The 20,123-nt window shown below is 45.8% G+C and overlaps 2 protein-coding genes across 5 annotated transcripts in view; one reads left to right on the top strand and one right to left on the bottom strand.

Annotated features, from left to right (window-relative positions):
- The first annotated feature begins 2,759 nt into the window (after positions 1–2,759).
- Positions 2,760–3,940, top strand: BHLHE22 (basic helix-loop-helix family member e22). Its single transcript, XM_054059083.1, has one exon. The coding sequence runs from the start codon at positions 2,896–2,898 to the stop codon at positions 3,802–3,804; it is 909 nt and encodes a 302-aa protein (XP_053915058.1). The 5' UTR covers positions 2,760–2,895; the 3' UTR covers positions 3,805–3,940.
- Positions 3,941–7,930: 3,990 nt separating this feature from the next.
- Positions 7,931–20,123, bottom strand: part of LOC104068097 (cytochrome P450 7B1) — a 132,090-nt gene continuing 119,897 nt past the window's right edge. For 2 of the 4 annotated variants that reach the window (XM_054059455.1, XM_054059456.1), the window contains exons 5-6: positions 19,852–20,030; positions 7,931–15,856 (exon numbers count right to left, since the gene is read on the bottom strand). In XM_054059455.1, the coding sequence (XP_053915430.1) occupies positions 15,560–15,856; positions 19,852–20,030 (476 nt within the window). In that variant the 3' untranslated portion in view covers positions 7,931–15,559. The remainder of the gene's footprint in view (positions 15,857–19,851; positions 20,031–20,123) is intronic. The other 2 variants (XM_054059454.1, XM_054059458.1) reach the window with 1 other exon arrangement.

Below are 20,123 nucleotides of genomic sequence, written 5' to 3'. Positions count from 1 at the left end.
CGGTGGCCAGAGTTGAGCAGAAAGCTTGGAAGAAGAAAGAGAAATTTCAGACACAGAGCACCAATCTGAGCGAACACAACCGAGGACAAGAGGAAGGGGCCGGGACCTCCTGGAGGTGGTCGCGACGCCCCGTCCCGTTAGCCCCGACGGTGCCGCCCGGCAGCGCCCCCCGCCCCTCGGGGGAACCGGCCCCATCGCCGGGCGAGCCGGGAGCGGCCCCGAAGCCGCAGGGGAAAAGAGGGGAGGCAGCGCTAAGTGAACCTACAGATCAGCCGGAAAGATCGACCCAGAGACCTTCGTCTTCGAAGAAGTAAACTGCGAGGAATGAAGTGTTTCCCTTAACCACCAAATCATAATAACAATATCCATCATCCTTAAGTGACCATGAGTTTTACAAGTCGGATTAAAAAAAAAAAAAAAAACCAAACAAAAACAAAACCACCAAACCCCTATTGTGATTATAAAGCCCTTTGTTTGTCATCCCAATGAAAATGAAGTTGCTAATTGAACAACAATAAACCTAAAATGCCTTTGGATTAATAATGATAGAGGTTAATGGTAGAGTCCTTTTGAAGGAGGGAGGGGAGCTCGGTGCTTGGTGACTGTGCGCTTAGATGGCGACTAGGGACAAGCGCAGGAGCCAAACGGGGCTGAGGGGGCGGGGGGTGACACCCCCACCCCCCCCCTTTCGGAGGTCTCGGCTTGTATGTTCGCCTCTGATCCGGAGACACGAGGTGAGGAAGGTCTGTATTGTAGTCATGTCCTCGCTAGATGAAATCTCAGTCAATTACTTTGAAATCTGCAGCTTGGCTTCTTTTCATTCTTTCCAGGTGAAAATTCAAACGTTTTCTGTTGTCGCCTGGTCCTTTCTTTCCTGAAACAAGGCACCCAACTGTTCTGATATTACCATTCAAAAACAGGTTCTGTGGCAAACCTCATTTGTGAATCTATTACAGAGATTAATAGATTATTTCTCCTTTTTCAACTAATTCTCAGTGGGGAAATTTAACCATATGGTAAGGAGAGAATTAGAATTTCATCACATTAGAGCAAAATGTAATGAAAAGAGTCCAACACCTGGGGCCAACTCTGAAAGACACAATTAAAAGGTTTTTAATGAAACCGGAGAAACCAAAAAATTTCATAGCCTTCAGTAATTCTGCCACATAAGTATGATTTACTGGACGTGTTGGGAAATATTATTTTTACTGATGTCATAAGAAAGAAAACCTGCCACTGAACACTATATGCGCATACAGTTAAGCGACTGCGAACTGCCAGCTGTGAGCATTAGAGAAGCAGTGGGACAAAATTGAGACCAGCCCTCGGGCTGGCACTCCAGCCTGCGGGAGAGTGCAGGGGATCGTGTGTCCGGCCCCGAGGAGAAGCCTCGGGAGGGGAGTGGGGTAACCGGGGCGCTGGGCACGTTCTCCCCCCCGACCCCGGCGGCGTCCGGGCTTTTGGGAGCGGTGCGGGGGGATCCTGCCGATCCGATTTGGCAGGAGGGAGGCAGGGAGGGAGAGATCTGCAAAGAGTGGGTCAATCATAATAAAAATAAATAATAATAATAATAAAAAGTTTGGTGCGTTTTGCCCCTTCTCATCCAGCCCTCCCTTCTCCCCAGATCGGTTTATTTTCAAGGTAACGGATGGGGCTCTATAGTTTTTATAGGGACACGGGGGATAATCACTCCAAAGAGGCAATCTGCTACTTGAAAACGGCGAAGAGGAGGAGGAGGGAAGCCTCCCCGTAGTTTGTTCTCCGTTGGCTGGAGCGGGGGGGGATGGGGGGGGGGGATAAGGGGACTGGGGACCATTCGCCTCCCAGGGAAGCAAGGTGGATTTTGGCTGTGGGCAGGAGTGGGCACGGCGGCTCGGGTTGGTCCGGGGGTTTTCATTTTTTATTTTTTTTTTTTCCCAGGAGCCGCTTTTCGAGAAGACGGGTGGGGGTGGGAGGGGGCTATAAGTTAATGTAAATGCAGGGGGTGGGTGGGCTGGGGTCGGGGGAGAGGGTGTCACTCCTGACTCCTCGTCTAAGTTAGCACAAGTCTGCTGGCAGCACTCGGGAAGGGAAGTGTTGAAGCGGGCTTTTCTGCAGTGCAGGGCTGTAATTTGCTGAAGGATGCAAAGAACATCCTTCGATCTAAGTAGGGCTTTTAGTGTGCTCATTGATGAGTGAAAGTCGCCACACATGTCAAGCTAAAGGCAGTTGTTGGGTTACTAACAGGACACAACGTCTTGCAAACATATGCGTTAAGCTGTGTATACAGATGGCAGGGAGAATAAAGGAGCAGGCGCCTCTTATAAAGCTCTAGCTGCTGCCTGTCTTCAGACCTGGGAAATGAAACTATTCAGACTCAGGGCCAGCTAGCGCCTGGGATTGTTTGTTACCGTTTTAATCCTATTAATTAAAACGTTAACCTGATTGGGTAGAAAGCTCTGTCCCAACAGGCGAGTCTTCTTCATAATAACCTACTCTCAGAGATAATGATGTAAAAGACTCCCCCGTCTGCGGCGGCTGCTGGTTGATGGGTCCGGAAATCTCTTGAAGGTGAATCCAAGCAAGATAAACGGTGGAAGCGGCTCCGCTGGCAGCGCACAATGCCCCAGCGCGGCGCCTGCTGAGGGCGAGCCGGAGCCGGAGTCGCAGCCGAAGCCACAGCCACAACCGGAGCCGCAGCCCGAGCCGGAGCCGCCGGAGCAGCCGCCGGAGCCTCAGCGAGCCGGAGCCGGAGCAGCCGCGGCGCCGGGCACGGCACAACCCCGGCGGGAGCCGGGAGCCGATTTCTGCCGCCGGGACGCCGGGGAGCCGCCCGCCGCGGCGCGGAGCCTTGGAGGAGCGGGCCGGGAGCTGAGGGGGGCGGAGGAGGCGGAGGCGGAGGCGAGCGGGGCGCCGATGGAGCGGGCGCTGGGGCTGCCCGCAGAAGAGGACCTCTTCCACAAGAGCCTCGCCGCCTCGGCCAAGCGCATGGAGTCCGCCTTCCGCTCGCCCCCGGGGCTCGACCTCTCCCACCCCCGCGACCGCCAGCCCTCGCCGCTCGCCTGCTACGAGGCGGCGGAGCCCGAGGCGCTGCTGCAGCCCGGCGTCGGCGGCGACCCGCTGGCGCTGCCGCCGGGCTCCGTCTGCGTCAAGTACGGCGAGAGCGCCAGCCGGAGCTCGGTGGCCGAGAGCAGCGGCGGCGAGCAGAGCCCCGACGACGACAGCGACGGCCGCTGCGAGCTGGTGCTGCGCGGCGCCGGGGGGGACCCGCGCGTCGCCTCGCCGGCTGCGGGCGGCGGCGGCGGCGGCGGCGGGGGGGGCGGGGGGCTGAAGGCGGCCGAGGGCGGCTGCTCCAACAGCCACGGGCACGGCGGCAGCAAGAAGTCCAAGGAGCAGAAGGCGCTGCGCCTCAACATCAACGCGCGGGAGCGGCGGCGGATGCACGACCTGAACGACGCGCTGGACGAGCTGCGGGCGGTCATCCCGTACGCGCACAGCCCCTCGGTGCGGAAGCTCTCCAAGATCGCCACGCTCCTCCTGGCCAAGAACTACATCCTGATGCAGGCGCAGGCCCTGGAGGAGATGCGGCGCCTCGTGGCTTATCTCAACCAGGGCCAGGCCATCTCGGCCGCCTCCCTGCCCAGCTCCGCGGCGGCGGCGGCTGCGGCGGCGGCGGCGCTGCACCCCGCCCTCGGCGCCTACGAGCAGGCGGCCGGCTACCCCTTCAGCGCCGGGCTGCCCCCCGCCACCTCCTGCCCGGAAAAATGTGCCATTTTCAACAGCGTCTCCTCCAGCCTCTGCAAACAGTGCACGGAGAAGCCTTAAGCGCCGCCGCTGCCGCCCTCCCCCCCCTTCCCAATGCCGCCGCGGCCCCGGGGAGCGGCGACAGCCGGGCCGGGGGGCGCGGGGGCAGCGAGGGGACTGCCCGGCCCCCGCCTCCCTCCGCCCGGCCTCGCCTCGCCCTGCTCTTCCCCTCGGCTTCTGGCCGAGACGGGACCGCGACGGAAGCCGCTGGCCGGGGGGGAAGGTCGGGGTGTCGCTCTTCCCGGTCTCCCGTTGCGTGTCCGGACAAAGGAGAGACCGAGGGGCCGCGGGCAGGGCGGGGAGCGGGGCTGGAGCCGGGGCAGCCGCCCCCAGTCCGGTCCCGGCGAGGGGAAGGGGCCGCGGCCGCCCGGGATGGGACAAATCAGAGAGGGCACTTGAACATAGATATTTTTTTTTAATTATTATTAGCAGTATTATTACTATTATTATTATTATTATTCTGAGCCAGGAAACCAACAAACTTGAAATGTAAACTTATTATTTAAGCGACTCGCAGAAACAAAGAGACTGGACCATTGCTATGGAAGACTTTGTATTTTTTATCGTCTCTAAACTTTGATCCTGTGAAAATGCGCAAAGTTTGGTGAGAGTGACTTAAAAAAAAATCGAGAGTTAAAAAAAAAGAGACAAAAAATAACCGATCAATCCCCTATTCAGTGTGGCTGAAAGTATCGCATTTTTAAAAGAAATATTTATGTGCACCTTGTTTCTTTCCACTTTACAATGATGTATAAACAAGACATGCTATTTATTTGTTATTCTTTAAATGACCCTTCCACGCCAGCAGTATTTAACATGTGTTAAGGTCACGGGTCTTATGTGCAGTTACTTTAAATGCTTCTAAAATTCTGTTTATGGATTAACTTAAACTGTGTGCCAAGTGTTTAAAACGTTTATTTGCCAACGACGTATAACCAGAAATGTTGATGTATCCGAGCTGCTTAGGTTTATGAAAGGTCATCTGGATTTTAAGTTGCATCATCCCTGTATTTAAATTGAGCTTTAATAAATTGCTTCAGTCCAAAAATTACAGGAAAGGTGTATTCTTAATTGCTCAACCAACTAATTTTTGAAAGGGTATTCTTTGCATTATAACCCGTAATAGCTATTTACTTTTACAAGGCTTCAGAGCAATAGCTGCTACAAGAACACTTGCAAAGCCAATGTTTTCCCAGGCGCTGTGTTTTCAAAGGTATAATTTAAATCGCTTTTAATGTGTATGTAAATTATTCTGACTGTGGATGATTATTTAAGTTGAAATACTTTAAAATACTTTAGGCTGATTTAAAGAACACGTGGAATTCTCTTTTCTTTTTTTTTTTTCTGGTGGGGGTGGGTGGGAGGGTGGGGTTTTTTTGAAGAAAAATGAGAGATGAAAAGCAAGAAGTAGCTATTTACCCAAAGTGAGCCTTCAGTTTGAGTTTGCATGGCTGGGTGGCTGTCTCTCTGCCATTTGTGAATCAAGATTTTCTTTTCTTTCTTTCTTTGGGTTTTTTTTTTTTCTTTAGTCTTTTCCAAAACGAGTCCTTCTATTTTCTACTACTTGCAGATAATACAAATTCGGACTGTCAGGTTGGATGGCAAAATAGGAGCCATGATGGATCTGTTGGCAGGTCACGGATGTGTACAGAGTGATATATATTAAATAGGTCAATCAGATTATGACAGCAATGTACGATCGTTTGTATGTGTATCTATGTCGGAAAGAATCTTTATTAAAATATTTTGAACAAACGCTTGTATTATGCTGTGCTTTGTTAAGCATGTATCTCCAGAGTTAAAGAGATGGAGGGGGGGCAGTAGTTTCCTTTCCTTTGCCTTGCGCTGAATGCTCACCAGCACCCTTCCCTCTCCTCCCACACCCCACTTTCGGCTCAGGATGTCCCAGCGAGTGAGGAGGGGCAAAAGTTCTTCCCGGGGGAGCGGGACCAGTCCCAAAGGACCCACACCCGCCTCTCGCCGTGGGACCTCTTGTGCCCCGGTGGGAGCTGCAGGATCACCCCCCTCCCGGCTTCGTCCCTACCCCACAAGTTTTGAAAATGCCTCTCCCTCCAGGACAGAAGGAACATGCACCTGCCCAAAACTGGCTGCCCTGCGCTTGGGCCCGGGCGGGAGGTCCCAGCAGAGCCAAGAACCGGGGCCCTCACCGGTCCCGTCGCGGCGCCGGTGTCCGCGAAGCCGCCTCTCCCCACGGCAGCACCACACGCGGGGGAAGGGGATAAATATTTTCTGCTCCACTTCCCATCAAAAAAGATTAATCAGAACCTGTAACTTTTCAGGAAACATAACTGTAAAGTGCCACGGAGCTGTGGGAAAGCAGCCCAGAGAGGGTGGGCAGATCAGCCCCCAGGCGCAAGGAGAAGCGTCTCTCAGCGTTTACTAGACAAAGGCTGGGTGCGTCTAATTATGATTATTAAAACAATTTCCATGACGATGTCTAATATTATGTTAATTTGAAAACAACTGTGTATGAAAACTGTCGACTATAATACCTAAATTCATTTAATGAAACACATCGTTAAGGCAATTAAACCTCCTGGATGTGATTAAGGAACATAATTACGACACTGTTCTGCGCCATAATTGGGTGTCTTTAATCAAGGGGTAAAGTGATCAGCAACACAGCCATTAGTTTGTATTGTTCTGTCTCTGCTGTCCATCATTCTGATTAGGAATTAACCACCGCCACCAGCCTGGCGTGGTGCGTGCCTGTGTGTGTGAGTGTGTGAGCGTGTGCTCCTGCATATAACATCGCAGGACACATTTGCTGCAAGATTTACCGCTTAATATCTCTGGCTACCCGAGCAGGCTTCCCGGAGAGGTTTCCCTGGAAAAGGCGGGCGCTGCTTGGCTGTGCCCGGGTGTGGGACAGGGGAAGGGACTCGCGGTCCCAGCAAACTTCTGGAGAGGCTGGGTCCAGGGCTGGGGAGGAGGCGGGAGGCTGTGGGAGGCCGGGCTGTGCCTCCCGGCTCCCCTGGGAAGGGGCCGAGGAGCGGGCGACACGTGCGAGCCCGGCGGGCTCTGCCGTCTATGGCACATCGGGCGCTTTCTCCGTTCGCTTCTCATCTGCCTCCGCTCCGGAGCGACGGGAAAGCGGATGGAAAACGCCTTTCACCCCTGGCTACGGCGGCCGCCCGGCTTGGGTTCTCTCGCTTCCTCCTTGCTCGCTTTGGAGGAGGAAGGAGAGGGGTCTCTCCCGGCTGGCATTCCCGGCCTCTCGCTCCTGTCTCCCGGCACCGAGGGAGCTTCGCTACGGAGCGACGCGAAGTCGCTGGGCCGGTCCCTGGGCAGGTCTTGCCGATGCGAGCGCCGTGTGTGTGTCGGGGGTGGGGGGAGGAGAGAGGCGCCCCCGCCCCCCTTAACGCTTGATAGATCACTTAACCAAGAAAAGAACATGTGCCCCCTTCAAAAGAGCTTCTTCCCAGTTTCCGAGCGCCCCACCGAAGCGGGGTCTCCCCCATGGCCGTCTCCCGAGGCTCCCTCTGCCCCTGCCGCTCAGCCCCTGGCCCCTTACCCCGGCCCTGAGCCTGAAATTGTCCCAGCATGAGTGACATTGGCTTTCCTAATGTAATGACTTATGAAAGATATAATCATGTGTTAAATTGAATCCTCCGCTTAACTGTTAATGGTGTGCTCTGGGCACATTTACGTATTAGATGCTATGGTAACTAATTACCACTAGAAGAAGGGATAATACACTTTCCAGACTTTGACAAATAATTATGAGTGTTCACATCCCTGCTAGCAGCAGTTGCAGCGGATCTGCTGGAATGAGTAAGTGAATAAATGAATGGGTAAGTGAACTTGTGTGCATGGAGGGGATTAGATAATGAATAGTGGTCAAGTGAGTTTTCTTATTAAAACCTTTAATGAAAATGTGATTTAGGGTGGAAGGGGGAAAAAAAGTGCTACGCTGCCTCTAAACGTAATTAAATCGCGTAATATAAACATCAGAAACATAAATAAGTTTGCTTTTAATTAAAACGCAGCAGTCAAAGTAAATTATCCACGTGCTCGGAAACTTTACAGCAATTAACACTTTTTTTTTTTCTTTTTTTCGGTGGTGGTGGCGGCGGAGGGGAGTGTTGGGGGGGGGGTAAAATAAACGAGCCAGGACTCCGCGACTCTCTCCAGGGTCATTTGTAACTTTGATTACACCCGCTGCCAACAGGCCGGAGGGAACCCGGGGCTTTCATCAGATGGCAGAGCAGCTCCTTGCCGGGACGGGACAAAACTTCGCGGGTGGCTCCCGCTCGGCGGTGCGGAGACCCCGCCTGGGGATCTCTGGCACTAGCGGAGCCCATCGGAGGCTTAGTGCTGGCTCCCTATGAAGCATTAAGCTTGCCTTAGGCAGGTGCCGCTGAGGTTAAGCCGCTCCTGTCCGCTGCCCCGGTGCCATCCCACCCCTCCTGAGAAGGAGGGAGATGCTGCGGGGGCCTCCCCGCAGGAGGGACATGTGCTAAATGAGCGAAGAGCTGCGGCCAAGCCCCACTTCTCCGTGGTCACCCATCAGCTCGGTGTCACCCCAAGCCTTCTCCTCCCCCGAAGCGCTCCGGAGCGGGATTTGCTCTGGTTTGGCAGGTTCTGCAGCGTTGGTAAGGGTTAAATCCTTCCGCAAGCCCCTAGTTGCCCTTGTCCTCTCAACCTGATTCAGAGAAGTGTAATAAAATAGGAAGCAAATTTATGGTCTGTTTCAAGCACTTTACTGCTGTGTTTTTAAATTCATATATGCACATATAAGAACTATGATCTGTGAATAATTTGAAATGCTATAGGAAAATGATGCATTTCAGATGAAACATAACCGTTTTCTTACATAATTGTCTCGGATTAAAATAAAAAGAAAGATATATTTCGAACAGAGACAAAGCTGAAGATCTAATGACAGCCATAAACTGCTAGACAGCCATAAATTAACATCTTCATCAAACACTGAAGGGATCAGTGCTTATCTAAATCAACAATTATTTCTTCCGAGAAGTTACAGAACAGATTGCCCCTCTAATACTATTTTTAAATCCTCATAATCGAGGATTAGGGGCAAACAATCGCCTTTCCAGAGTAAGCCTCCTCTCCGCCAGCCGAAGTTCTCCAAACTCACCTACCACCCAGACCGGTTCCCTAGGAACCTGCTCGGGGTCCTGTCCCCTATTTCCTTCTCCGGCATCCCTGAAAGCATCGTTTGCTTCAAAGAAGCGGCACCAGGAGTCTCTCCTCAGCCCCCCGTCCGCATCCCTTTCCCTCTGGTTGTTGTAGGGGGTCGGAGTTGGGAGCGCGGCGAGCGCAACCCGGAGCCGGGTTGGGTGTGCGGGTCCCCCCGCAGCCGCCGCGGGACGGGGACACACCGAGGCGGCATCCGAGAGCGGCGACATCTCCCCGCGCTTCAATCCCTTCATCAGTCCCGAGCTCAACTAATGCCCATCCACTTTTCAGGTTCAAAGCTTTCGCGACGCGGCACCTCTCTCGGCTGCAGCTACCTGCGGTGACAGTTTAGCAAAGGGCTGCTGCAAAGATTTCATCTCGAAAAAGCAGCTGAAAAAAAAATGAAAAATGTGTTGAGAAGATAGAGGATTGACTGGCTCACAAGATGGAAATTAGACAGGGAAAGACTTGCTGCCTGTAGGAGGTTAGCGACTAAACTGTTTGGAAGAAAGAGGTAGTTGGAAAGATGAGCTGAGGGGAAAGGAGTCACTGTCAAAAGCCATCACAGGGTATTCACTTACCGTCTTTTACACTCGCTACAGCCAGAACTTAGGCTTATATTCAACTTTGCTGTACTTACAGCTGCTGTTTGGTGGGGGGAAATACAAGCCAGCGCACCAGCGTCAAAATCGGTTTAACAAAATCTTGCAGGATAGAATCCTGCAAGGCTTTTAGCAGGAACAGCTGAAGCTTTGTCTTCTTTTGATTACTTTGGTGTAAATAGTTTTGAAGACAAGCACATTTCTGCTATTACAAATGATATATTCAAATAACGTCAGTACCTGAGATTTCAGGCAAGCCGGATGCATAACAAAGGCTGTACAATCTCAGAACTGGTTTATATGAGGATAAAAGTCCCACTACAGTTTAATTCTTTGCTTTTTGAATAGAAGTGGAATATTTTCTATTTTTAAATGCTTCTTTATATGCAGCAATCATTTCTTCACGCTTATTACTATTTATAAACATAGACAATAACTTAAGGCTCACAATACTTCCACAAGTGTACTTTTAAATGATATTTTTGTGATGAGATAATTTTTCTGATATGTTGCAGGATATGAGTAGCCAGGGTACACAGGCTCGTTTAGGTAATGGGCAGGAAAATACTTCATTTTCTAGGGTCTGACAGTTAAAATAGCTCTATTCATATGAATGAAGCATATGTCATGCATAGATTGATGTCTTGAATAATTTTAAAATACAGTAACATTAAGAAAGCATCTAGTGTCAGAACACAGATAAAACAGAGTGATAGGAGGTCTTAACTTCCCCACAAAGCTATCTTTCAGACAATCATGGAAAACTCATTCAGAAATGTGCCTTTCTAGAGATCTCAAAGAATGCCGCTTTTTATTTATAAACTTCAGTAACTTCTAATATAATCCAGACTTCAAGGAATTCCACAGTTTCAAACATTTTTATCAAACCCAGCAAAATGATGCAGGTCTATCTTCTCTACGACGTGTCTTCAAGAACCCTCGCAAACATACCTGACAGGCATTTCTGCATGAAGCAATGAAGAAACACTGATGTCTTTAGGGTAGAGCCCTCATATTAAACAGGTACTTGCAGAATTCAGTAGCTACAGTGATACTCAGGAAAGCCAAGGTGTGCTTTGCTGGCGCAGTGTTGTATACTTCAACAATTTTCATTCATTTCCTCTTTTTAAAAGGAATGATCCAAGAGGACAGAATATTTCACACTTGGTAGTATACCTTGTACTACACAGAGGTTTGCAAAAGGAAAAGCCTATGAGCTATGTTTTTGGAATCTGGAGCGGATTGCAGATCTCTATAATTTTGAATAATTCCCTAAGAATGTCAGAAGTACCACTATTTTTTTTTTTCTCTTCTGATAAGAACTGGCTTAAGTTTGATGGTGTGTGTGGATGAGTAAAACAGACTCGATAATTTCTTATGTTCAAAGGAGTTGCACCATGCCAGTGCTGAATTAAAGACTTTTTTTTTGTTACAGAAGTACCTTTTGAGATCAAGTGACAGGAAAGTGCTGAATAAATAATTTTAAAATTAAATCAATAGTTGTGAATCTGTGAGAAAACTGTAAATGTGAGCTTGAAAAAATACCATGGAGAGTCATTCAATATTAAAATAGAGATATTCATTTTTATTGCATCTTTTAATACAAAATTCACTTAGGATGTTAGATTACTAAAATAATGAAGTTTCAATTTTCTTGCTCAGAAATTCACAATATGCCTTATTTGTTCTAAGAGCCTTAATGAAGGAAATTAACTATTAGAGTAGAACCCAACAGTTGTTTGTCTATATACAAAATGTCAGTTAAAAGCAACTCACAATCTTTTGAATGCCAGAAAGTTCAATAATGATGAAATAAAAGAGCATTTCTAATTCTACAAGAAAACTTCACAGGACAGTAATTATTCATAAAAACAGCAACACCCAAAACAGTGATATGCAACTGGCTCAAATGCATAAACTAAAGAACAACTCTCACATGTTTTTGTGTTAGCACATCAGGACATATTGGCAGAGATGTGAAAATCTAATTTGCAAACAGACACACATAGACTACCATGGTCTTTTAAGCAATGTAAAAGTTTAAAAAGTTTACAATAGCTTATAGGAGTACTGAGTGCCAGCATGAAAATGGAGAAGATACAATCTGTAAATTAAAATATGAACAATTAGAAAAATCACATTTTAGCATTCACATTAATTGTCGATGAACTCACTTTTCTTCTCGGGTTCTATAAAGGGCCTTACTGACTTAGTAAACCTGACTATTTTTTTCTAATAGCAGAAGATATCATCAATATAGCCACAGGCAGCAATAACTTGCAGCTGGAAGCTGGTACTGACCAGCGAAGTCACATCTCAAACTCATCAGTGAGTGCACCATCTCGCTAGAGGAACAGCAGAAAAATTTGGAGGGGCAGCTGTCAGCTTCTCCTGGCTGACCCTGCAACCTGCTGGGTCAGTGGGTGAGACCAGCAGGTGTTGCTGGGCTTCCAGGGGAGATTCCTTGCCTGAAGTGGACAGGAGAACAAGGAAGCACAAGGTCTAACTGCCTCTCACCACTCACACCTGCAGCACCACTGGCACCTGAACGCTGTTCAGTCCTAGGTTCTGTAGCATAGGCGGTCATAAAAACCTACATTGCTCCCCATGTCACAAAACATGCTCTCCTTGGTGCAGCACGCTGTGGCCAGCTTGGCTTCGGCTGGGGCCTCCAGGGATGATGCATGCTCATCCCCTTGGTTTGCTACGGAATATTGACACTGTGGGCCTCTCAATTCCAGCTTCACCGAGACCAAGTCACTTCTGGTCAGACCAGCTGCTGCCTCTGAGTAAGTCACCTCCTCAGCTGCTGAGTACATGGACCAGGAGGGCTTAACATTTCCTCTGTCCTGCACCAGCACTTGTGAACAAGGCGTGAGGTTTACCTCCTCTGCAGCTGGGGAATGCTAAGGCGGTAATGAATTGCTTACCAGCAAAACTAATCTACCAGAAGCATCGGTTACCAGGGACACAATAACAGGACAAGGTGGGCAAAACATGCTTTAAGTTTGACTATTTGGGGCCCTGAGCAAAAAGAGCGACTAACTCTTATCCCAGCAAAGTGTTCGCCTCTCACAGGTGTAAGGCGTGTTCTCCAACCCCAATGAGAGGCCTCCTAGTGCCTTCACAGAGGTTTCCTGCAACTCCTGGGAAAGACTGACTTTTTCTCTCTTTTTTTTTTTTTTTTTTCAAATGGAAGCATGCCCTGTAGATTTAATTTTCTGGTTTGGATACAACCTAACTCTTCTTTTAATTTCAAAATAGGTATTATACAAACTGATCAGCAATTAATCTGAAATTACTAATGATTTGCATATACTTCTGGCACAGTCCTATTATGTCCTACTACATTATGCAGCAGCTTGCGGTATTCCGATTGAAAATCCTAAAAATAGAATAGAATTATAAAAAAGATTCTTATGTTTAAAACAAATACTTACCGTTATTTTCGCAGTTGCTTTAGGTTTGTTTCAAAGTTGGATGCCAAAGAAAGACTCATCATAACTGTGGCATTAGACATTTTACAGCTTACATTCAAGCAATAACGGAATACAGTCAACAGTATAATGATATCAACGTTTCCTCTCTCAATAAACCAAGCTCTAATGTCCAAACGGGATTGTGAGCTATGGCTGAGTACAGAATAGCTCCTGTAGAGTAACTACAGCAGTAACTTGAGTACAAGAATCTCTCCATAAAAACAAATTTTATTCTGTGGCACAAAGCAATAATCAGCTTTTGCTGTTGATTAAATGTTGAAGCAAAGTTAAGGCATTTAATCAACTGCAAAGCCCATTTAATATAAGTGTACTCCAACACTGCAGACATTATTGATATTATATATGAAGAGAAAATGTTTATCCAATATATCTCACAAAACCACAATTTTCTCCTCAGAGGATTTGGAATGTGGCTGTGTCAATCTCCGAAAGCCTTTCTACTGATGCTTAATTAGAGTACGCGCTTTATGTGAATAACTAAACAGGCTTCTACACAAATAACAATAAATAATTCTAATCCTTAATATGTATGTAGCTGTTTACATCCACAGGCCACCAAGTACTTCAGAGATTTTAAAAGACATACAAGATTAAGGAACAGGAGATTCCAGCTCAATATTCTCAAAATGAGCTAATGGCTCTGATGCTCCACTGGGAAAAGATGAAGTTTTCAGACCTGTGTCATTTGCAAAAAGTACAGTTCCAGGTGCCTTTTTTCAAATACAAACAATGAAATACTGAGAAAAATACCAGTCTTTTTAATGACCTGCTCAGCAATCACTAAGAACTTTCTCTAACTCCAACTCCTGATCAGCCAGCAATTTATTCAGCACCTATAAGGCAAATCTGAACTCATGTTCAGACAGTGGTGACACCTCCATCATTGATTAGCTGTTTAGAGAAACGCAGATCTTGGCATTGAATAGAACAATGGTCGGCTGTCCAAACAAACCTTCTCTTGCAGTGATTCTTCATCTTTCTTCCAGTCTAACTTCTATGAAAGATGACTGGAGACTTGGGAGTCTGAAGGGAAGTCCTGTCCAGGTACAGCATCATTATTTATCTGCTGGCAGTGCAGACAGAACTCATGCTGGCACATCCCAAAGACAGAGTTTTTTTGGGGCGAACACAAGGCAAGGCCCACAGACATGGCCACTCTCCCACAACAATTATCATCTTGGCAAATTGTGACTGGACAACTATGAGAATCCTCATCAGTCTTTGAAGTGATGGCTGAGAAGAGAGACAGGGTCTAAAAATCTCCAATCCTGTGCATCAGAAAATTCATTTTTAAAACAACAGTTGATCACCCAGTGAAGCAGATTGAGCAGCCAGTACACACATAACTTCTGTAGCTGCCTAGAGTTGTCACTTGCTCAGATTTTGGCCCCAGCGAAAAGCCTATTTTCCAATGTGTAGATGGACAAGTCTGTTTCCAAAACCAGGTCACACTACTCTGCCTATGCATAACTTAGGTGCAGTAAAACACTATCGAAAAGTAGTTTTAGATACTAGACTTGACCTTGAAGCTCTCTTTTCTGTTTTGCCTTTTTTGAGAAACAAACAAACACAAGAAATGGTCAAAATAAAACATACAAATGTATTACTATGAAAACCGAGACAAAAAGAAAGTAGTTTTTGAGATGATAGTATAATTTCAAACAGGCGTACATATTTTGTTCCTGAAGAATATACTTTTTTGGCTCAAAAGTCAAAATAGATAATTTAGGCTTGATCCAGAGTCTATTAAAATCATCAGAACCTCCCTTCTGACTTTAAATGACTGCAGGAAAAAATCAAAGATTTTAATTTTTTTGCATTGACCAAAAAAAAGAAGAAAAGCAGAGCATTCACCCTCAGTACCTAAAACTGAAGTCAGAAATGTGTCGCCAGTAAGACGCTCTTGCAAGACATCTCTCATCACCCCATACAGCTTCCATCACATTTCCCAAATAAGGACTAAGACACTTTTGACCATGAAGGGAACAGAGTAAGCAAAAAGTTAGAATAGTATTCACTAAAAATCCTTTCACTCTCTAAAATTAAGTTCCCCCTTTTTTCGCTATTATGCTTTTAGAAGCAGATGCAGAGATGCCTCCAGATGGTGGGTGTATGGGACCTCCCAATCTAACAAGGGAGAACCCATGTTACAGAGGGCTGCTGAGCCCATTTCCCATACAAATCACCTGGATTCAGCTTGATGTCATCCTTCTTGTAAATCCTGCTTGACTCATGGCTAAGAGTATGACGGTTTGCCACGTAGGGAAGTTGGGCTATTTGTTTGGTCAAACTCTTGTCATCTTACCTCACTACTCACAACTTAGGCAGGACAAACTGAGGATTTATGTTCCTGCATCTGATATCTGCCTCCAGCCCAAGGGCTTTTCTCCTTAGAAACAAATAGGAAGGAGGTAAAAGCAGAGAGAGAAAAGTAAATGTTTCCAAAAATGCAAAGCTGACTGAGGAAACAGAGCAAACATGGATATTAGTAGAAGACATACACACAGTCACTCAATTTCTTGAGCACCTTAGCTTGTAGCGAAAGGCAATATCAACGTCTGGCAGGAGGATACCAAGGCCCATACGACTGTTATCAAGTCTGACAGCTTTGTTTTCCACTAGCTCTACATCAAAATAAGCCAATAGTAAGAAAAGAAACATCTTCATCTCATTCATTGCAAGGAACCTCCCTGGACACATGCTGATCCCAGAGCCGAAGGGCATTAGGAAATACTTCAGTTTTCTTCCTGCCTTGTAGAACGTGGTTTTCTTCTTGCCATTCTCTATGTATCGATCAAACTTGTACTCCTGAAAATAAAAGAGTGTGACATCTAACAAGGCAGTTACGTGTGCTTTGTTAGCACAATGGTAATGCTTCTGAAACTCAGAAAATAAGACAAAGAGGAGGACAAGGAGCTGACAACTTCTCCTTTTTAGTTGGTTCCCTCAAGTTTCATTAATTTACATTATCTTTCTTGCAAAGAACAGTCCTTAAATCCATCCACTTAGCTTAGCCCTTTTACATCAAGCTTCTTAAACTTCTATGCCTCTCCACTATCTTGCCTATATTGATTGTAATTAGATTTTGACTGCTTTGTAGCGGGGACACTGAACCTTAGTTGAAAGGACAATTTTCTTGTAAAGCATCATCATATCCACTCATTGTGGTACATATATCATGAATAAGGATAATCTGCCAAATTCAGCAAATGCGTATGAATAAACTAATGCATTGCAACCACCTTGTTCTAGCAAGCTCGAGCAAAACCCATCCTTCTTTTGAACTCAGTGGTGCAGATTATTAAAAAAACAGACTGGATACTTCGCAGTCAATTTTCCCTTCAGTTGGAGATGGTTGCTACTTAGTTTGCCGCATCTGACCTTCAAGTGGTTTACTCTGTAACATGTATGCAAAGCAGGATGACCACCGCTGACTGACCATTATAAAGAGGGTGCTTTCAAGTAAGGCTTCAGGATTGCACTTGTAAACTACTTTCTATAAATTGAACATTTTTCTGACTATTTTCCAGTAGCAGGATCCCTGTTTAGAGATAATTCATGTTTTTGAATGAAGGAGATCTGGCATCCTCACTCAGTCAACAGCAAATTAACCACTTACAAAATCCTCCTGCATGCTTTGAATAAAAATGACAGACACTTCTTGCTTATGGTCACTCATTAGCATTTGTCCTGCTTTGCATACATCTGCTATAGCAGCAGCCATTTGGAGCTGGCTGGGAACAAGTCAGTCACACAGAAACCAACCTCAACTGATTAAAAAAACCCACACTACAATGAAAAATACACTGATGCTGATCTACCCATTAGATTAAAGGCTCTGAAAACCATGCACTGCAGGTTTTGCTGTCAAGAAAAAAACCAAAAAACTAGTGGCATGGGAGGTAGTCCATCAGAAAGGGAACAAGTGCAAGGTGCAGTTGAGGGGATTTAACTTCAGGTGTTGAAGAACAGGAGCTTGTTTAATTGAATAGTAGAAGCCTGGATTTTTAAGTTAAAAGTGATTATAAGTATGTTTCCACTGAGCAATTCTTTTCGGTCTCCTTGAACACCCTAGTCAAAAGAAAGCATGCAATTATTTTTTTCCTAGTAAGCTATTGCTTCACTTGAAGCATCACAGTAACAAATGAAAGCCCAGAATACCATTTCTTCCTTAAAAAAGATTCATTTCCTGAAATGTAAATTCTGCTGGTCTGAAAAAACATTGCTAAATATGAGCTGCAGTAGCTTAAAAAAACAAGCCAACCAAACCCATAGCTCTTCACTTTGTTGGAACATTTCCACAAGGTGCAGTCCTGGCCCATGGAGCAACTAAGAACTGTGGTATTGAACTCATATAGATGTACTGGGCCAAATCTTACGCTTTCTTTGTCATCTTAAAAGCCATCTGAGTGTTCTAATTGCTTTTAACAAAAAATAAATAGCTGTCTAAGGAACTGGAAAAGCAGAAAACAAGTGTGAGACAGGCATAGAGCCAATCACGATGATATCAAACTCATGCTTGTGTTGTTGAAGCTCTTAGGACTGGACAGTTTTTCTTTAAAAGCTATTTTGTTGGCTAAATAAAGACTAATTTTTGACAACAAAGGAACTTTCAGCCATGCTTGAGGCCTATTTGGAAGGGACAGGATGGATGATTGTGAGGAAAAAGTGAGGACACGGAGCAAGAACAGGAAATGAAGTTCTGTGTGGATGCCCTGCTAAGAGTATTATGAAAACTGAGAAATACCGTGTGATTGATGTAAGTCTCTCTCTGTCACATCTTGTATTTAGTTTTGTTTGGGAAGCAACCATTCAGGGTTTCCTGCAGGATTTCCTGATATTTCACTCTGTGGGATTTGCAGAGTTTATTTGCTGAACTCTATAACTATCAGAGTTAGGACTCAGGGGTTCACTTACCCACTTTATAAAAAAATGAGTCTTTATTTAGACTACGATTAGTGGAGAGAGAGGTCAACAATATATGCTCACACTTACACAATATGGTGCCAAAGCAGAAGATAGCTTGAACTTAAATTTATACATCCAGGAGAAAAGCATTGCTACAAAATTATCCCGTCAAGCTGCCTGTTTTCCTAGGAAAGTTTTCCCTAAATACATGACAAGCTCAAGACTGCACCTTTCAAAAAATTCATTCTCCATCTCTATCTGATCCTCAGTAGTTATTGTTGAAAGCACACTGCATATTTTAAGAACCAAACAGAAGAGTGATTTCCCCACTTTTCCAGAGGGCCCATGTGCTGAAATCAATGTACTGCAATGTGTGGATTGCTCATTCACTATCAAAAAGATAAAATATATGAACTAAAGCTGTACTGTGAAAGCTGAGCAGAGCTGATACTAAGCAGATATATTCAAGCAATGGAAATATGGTAATATATTCTGGCAATTATTGGATAAGGGGGGGGATCAGTTTCCACACTGATGCTTTTGGTCTAGGACTTAAACAAACAGATGGACTTCTGACAAATCAGTAATGTTCTCCAAAATAAAGTGTTAAGAATAAAATGAGAAAAAAATGATTTGTTAGTTGTTACTTTTTAGGGACAGAAATATTAATAAAATATTTGCCAATATATGGATTATTTTTTTAAATCCTAATTTTCTTAGCAGGCTTTGTCCTAATTTTTGAGTAGGTTCAGCCAGCAGAGCCCTCCTGCATGTCATTTCCATTTTCATGGCTCCACTTTTCACCCCTATGCCCATACCTTACTCCTGCTAACTCTAACATGCTCCACACTTCCTCTCACTGAGGCTAGTAGTTACTGCACAGCGAGATGCTGTACTGCACCAACAAGGCACTTGAATCTCATCTTCCTTTGCCATCTCATATCCTTAAATTCCCAAATGGGAGAGCCTCAGGGAGCAATGACTCTAACATGGGTTTTCTACAAATGTGTAAAAAAACCAGTTCACTTTTAATTTGTCTCAAATGGCAAGGATGGAAATCAGCATGCCTGGGAGACAGCTGTTTGCTTAGGAAAATGGGGATAAGGAATGGATCGGGTAGAAGATCTTGCTTCTCAGGCAGAGGTAGCATTTAATGGCCTCAGCACACATCCTCATTCTTCCTCTGTGGCAACCTGGGCTGGGGACAGGAACCTGGAGGAGCAACCTAGCTGAGACAAGGACTGTTCAATTTGCATGCAGGTGGTGCACTTCTGAAGCTGTATTAAGGCTGAGGCAAGGTGGATTAATTTCGAGTCTTTGATATTCATTAACTCAAGCGTCAGAGAAAAATACAAGGAGATGACACAATTACCCTCCGAGCTTCGCTTTGCTGCAGATCAGCATCTTTACAGTCTCAAGTTCACAACACTCTACTAATTGATCAAGAAGGGGTGAATCCCAACGAAGGGAGGTGAAAAAGCATAAGGCTCAAGTAAGACACTACTATTATAGGGCTTCAGAGAGTCAATGATGCTTTGGGGGCACTTAGCTAAATGGCCCACATTATTTGCTATTTAAACCACCTTCTATTATCCAGCCCTCCTTGGGTATCAAATGATCCACTGCCAAACAAAACCCACATTTAGTCTAAAGTTTATGGTAGTCAATGTGCAATTGTCAATTCCTTTGAAAGCAGTAGCAGTCAGTCCCATCACCATATTTCTCTCTTCAGGCCATGAATCTTTTGACCTGTAGGGCCCTAGAAAATACATCTGAAAGTAGGAAGATTTGTTCCACAAGAAGGAACAGCAGTAAAAAAAACCTCACAGATCACAAAAGGCTTGACTGCTGCGATGTGCCTGGAGTAGGAAGAGTAGTACCAGCTGAATGTTTACCTTAGGATCTTCATAGACCTCAGGGTCCATGTGCAAAATCTGTGGGTAAAGGGCTATCCAGTCTCCTTTCCTCAAACTGACTTCTTGATTCCCTTCAAGCTTGAGAACAAAATCCTCCTGGCTGATGCGGATGTTCATAGAGGATGAGCACATTCGTAAACTCTCATTTAACGCACTCTCTGCGATTAAACAAAAGCGGAGAGAGGGAAGCATCAGAAATATGGGAGATGACTGGAAGTTATACATGGCTGCAGCTGCTGAATGTCGACAGG

This window comes from Cuculus canorus, chromosome 2 (genome assembly GCF_017976375.1).
Source record: "Cuculus canorus isolate bCucCan1 chromosome 2, bCucCan1.pri, whole genome shotgun sequence".
NCBI lineage: Eukaryota > Metazoa > Chordata > Aves > Cuculiformes > Cuculidae > Cuculus > Cuculus canorus.
Note: the sequence above shows the minus strand (reverse complement) of the source record. Positions and strands in the feature narration are given on the sequence as shown.

Excerpts from the sequence above, each read along its gene's own strand:
- BHLHE22 (XM_054059083.1), top strand. The coding sequence starts at position 2,896 with ATGGAGCGGGCGCTGGGGCTGCCCGCAGAAGAGGACCTCTTCCACAAG.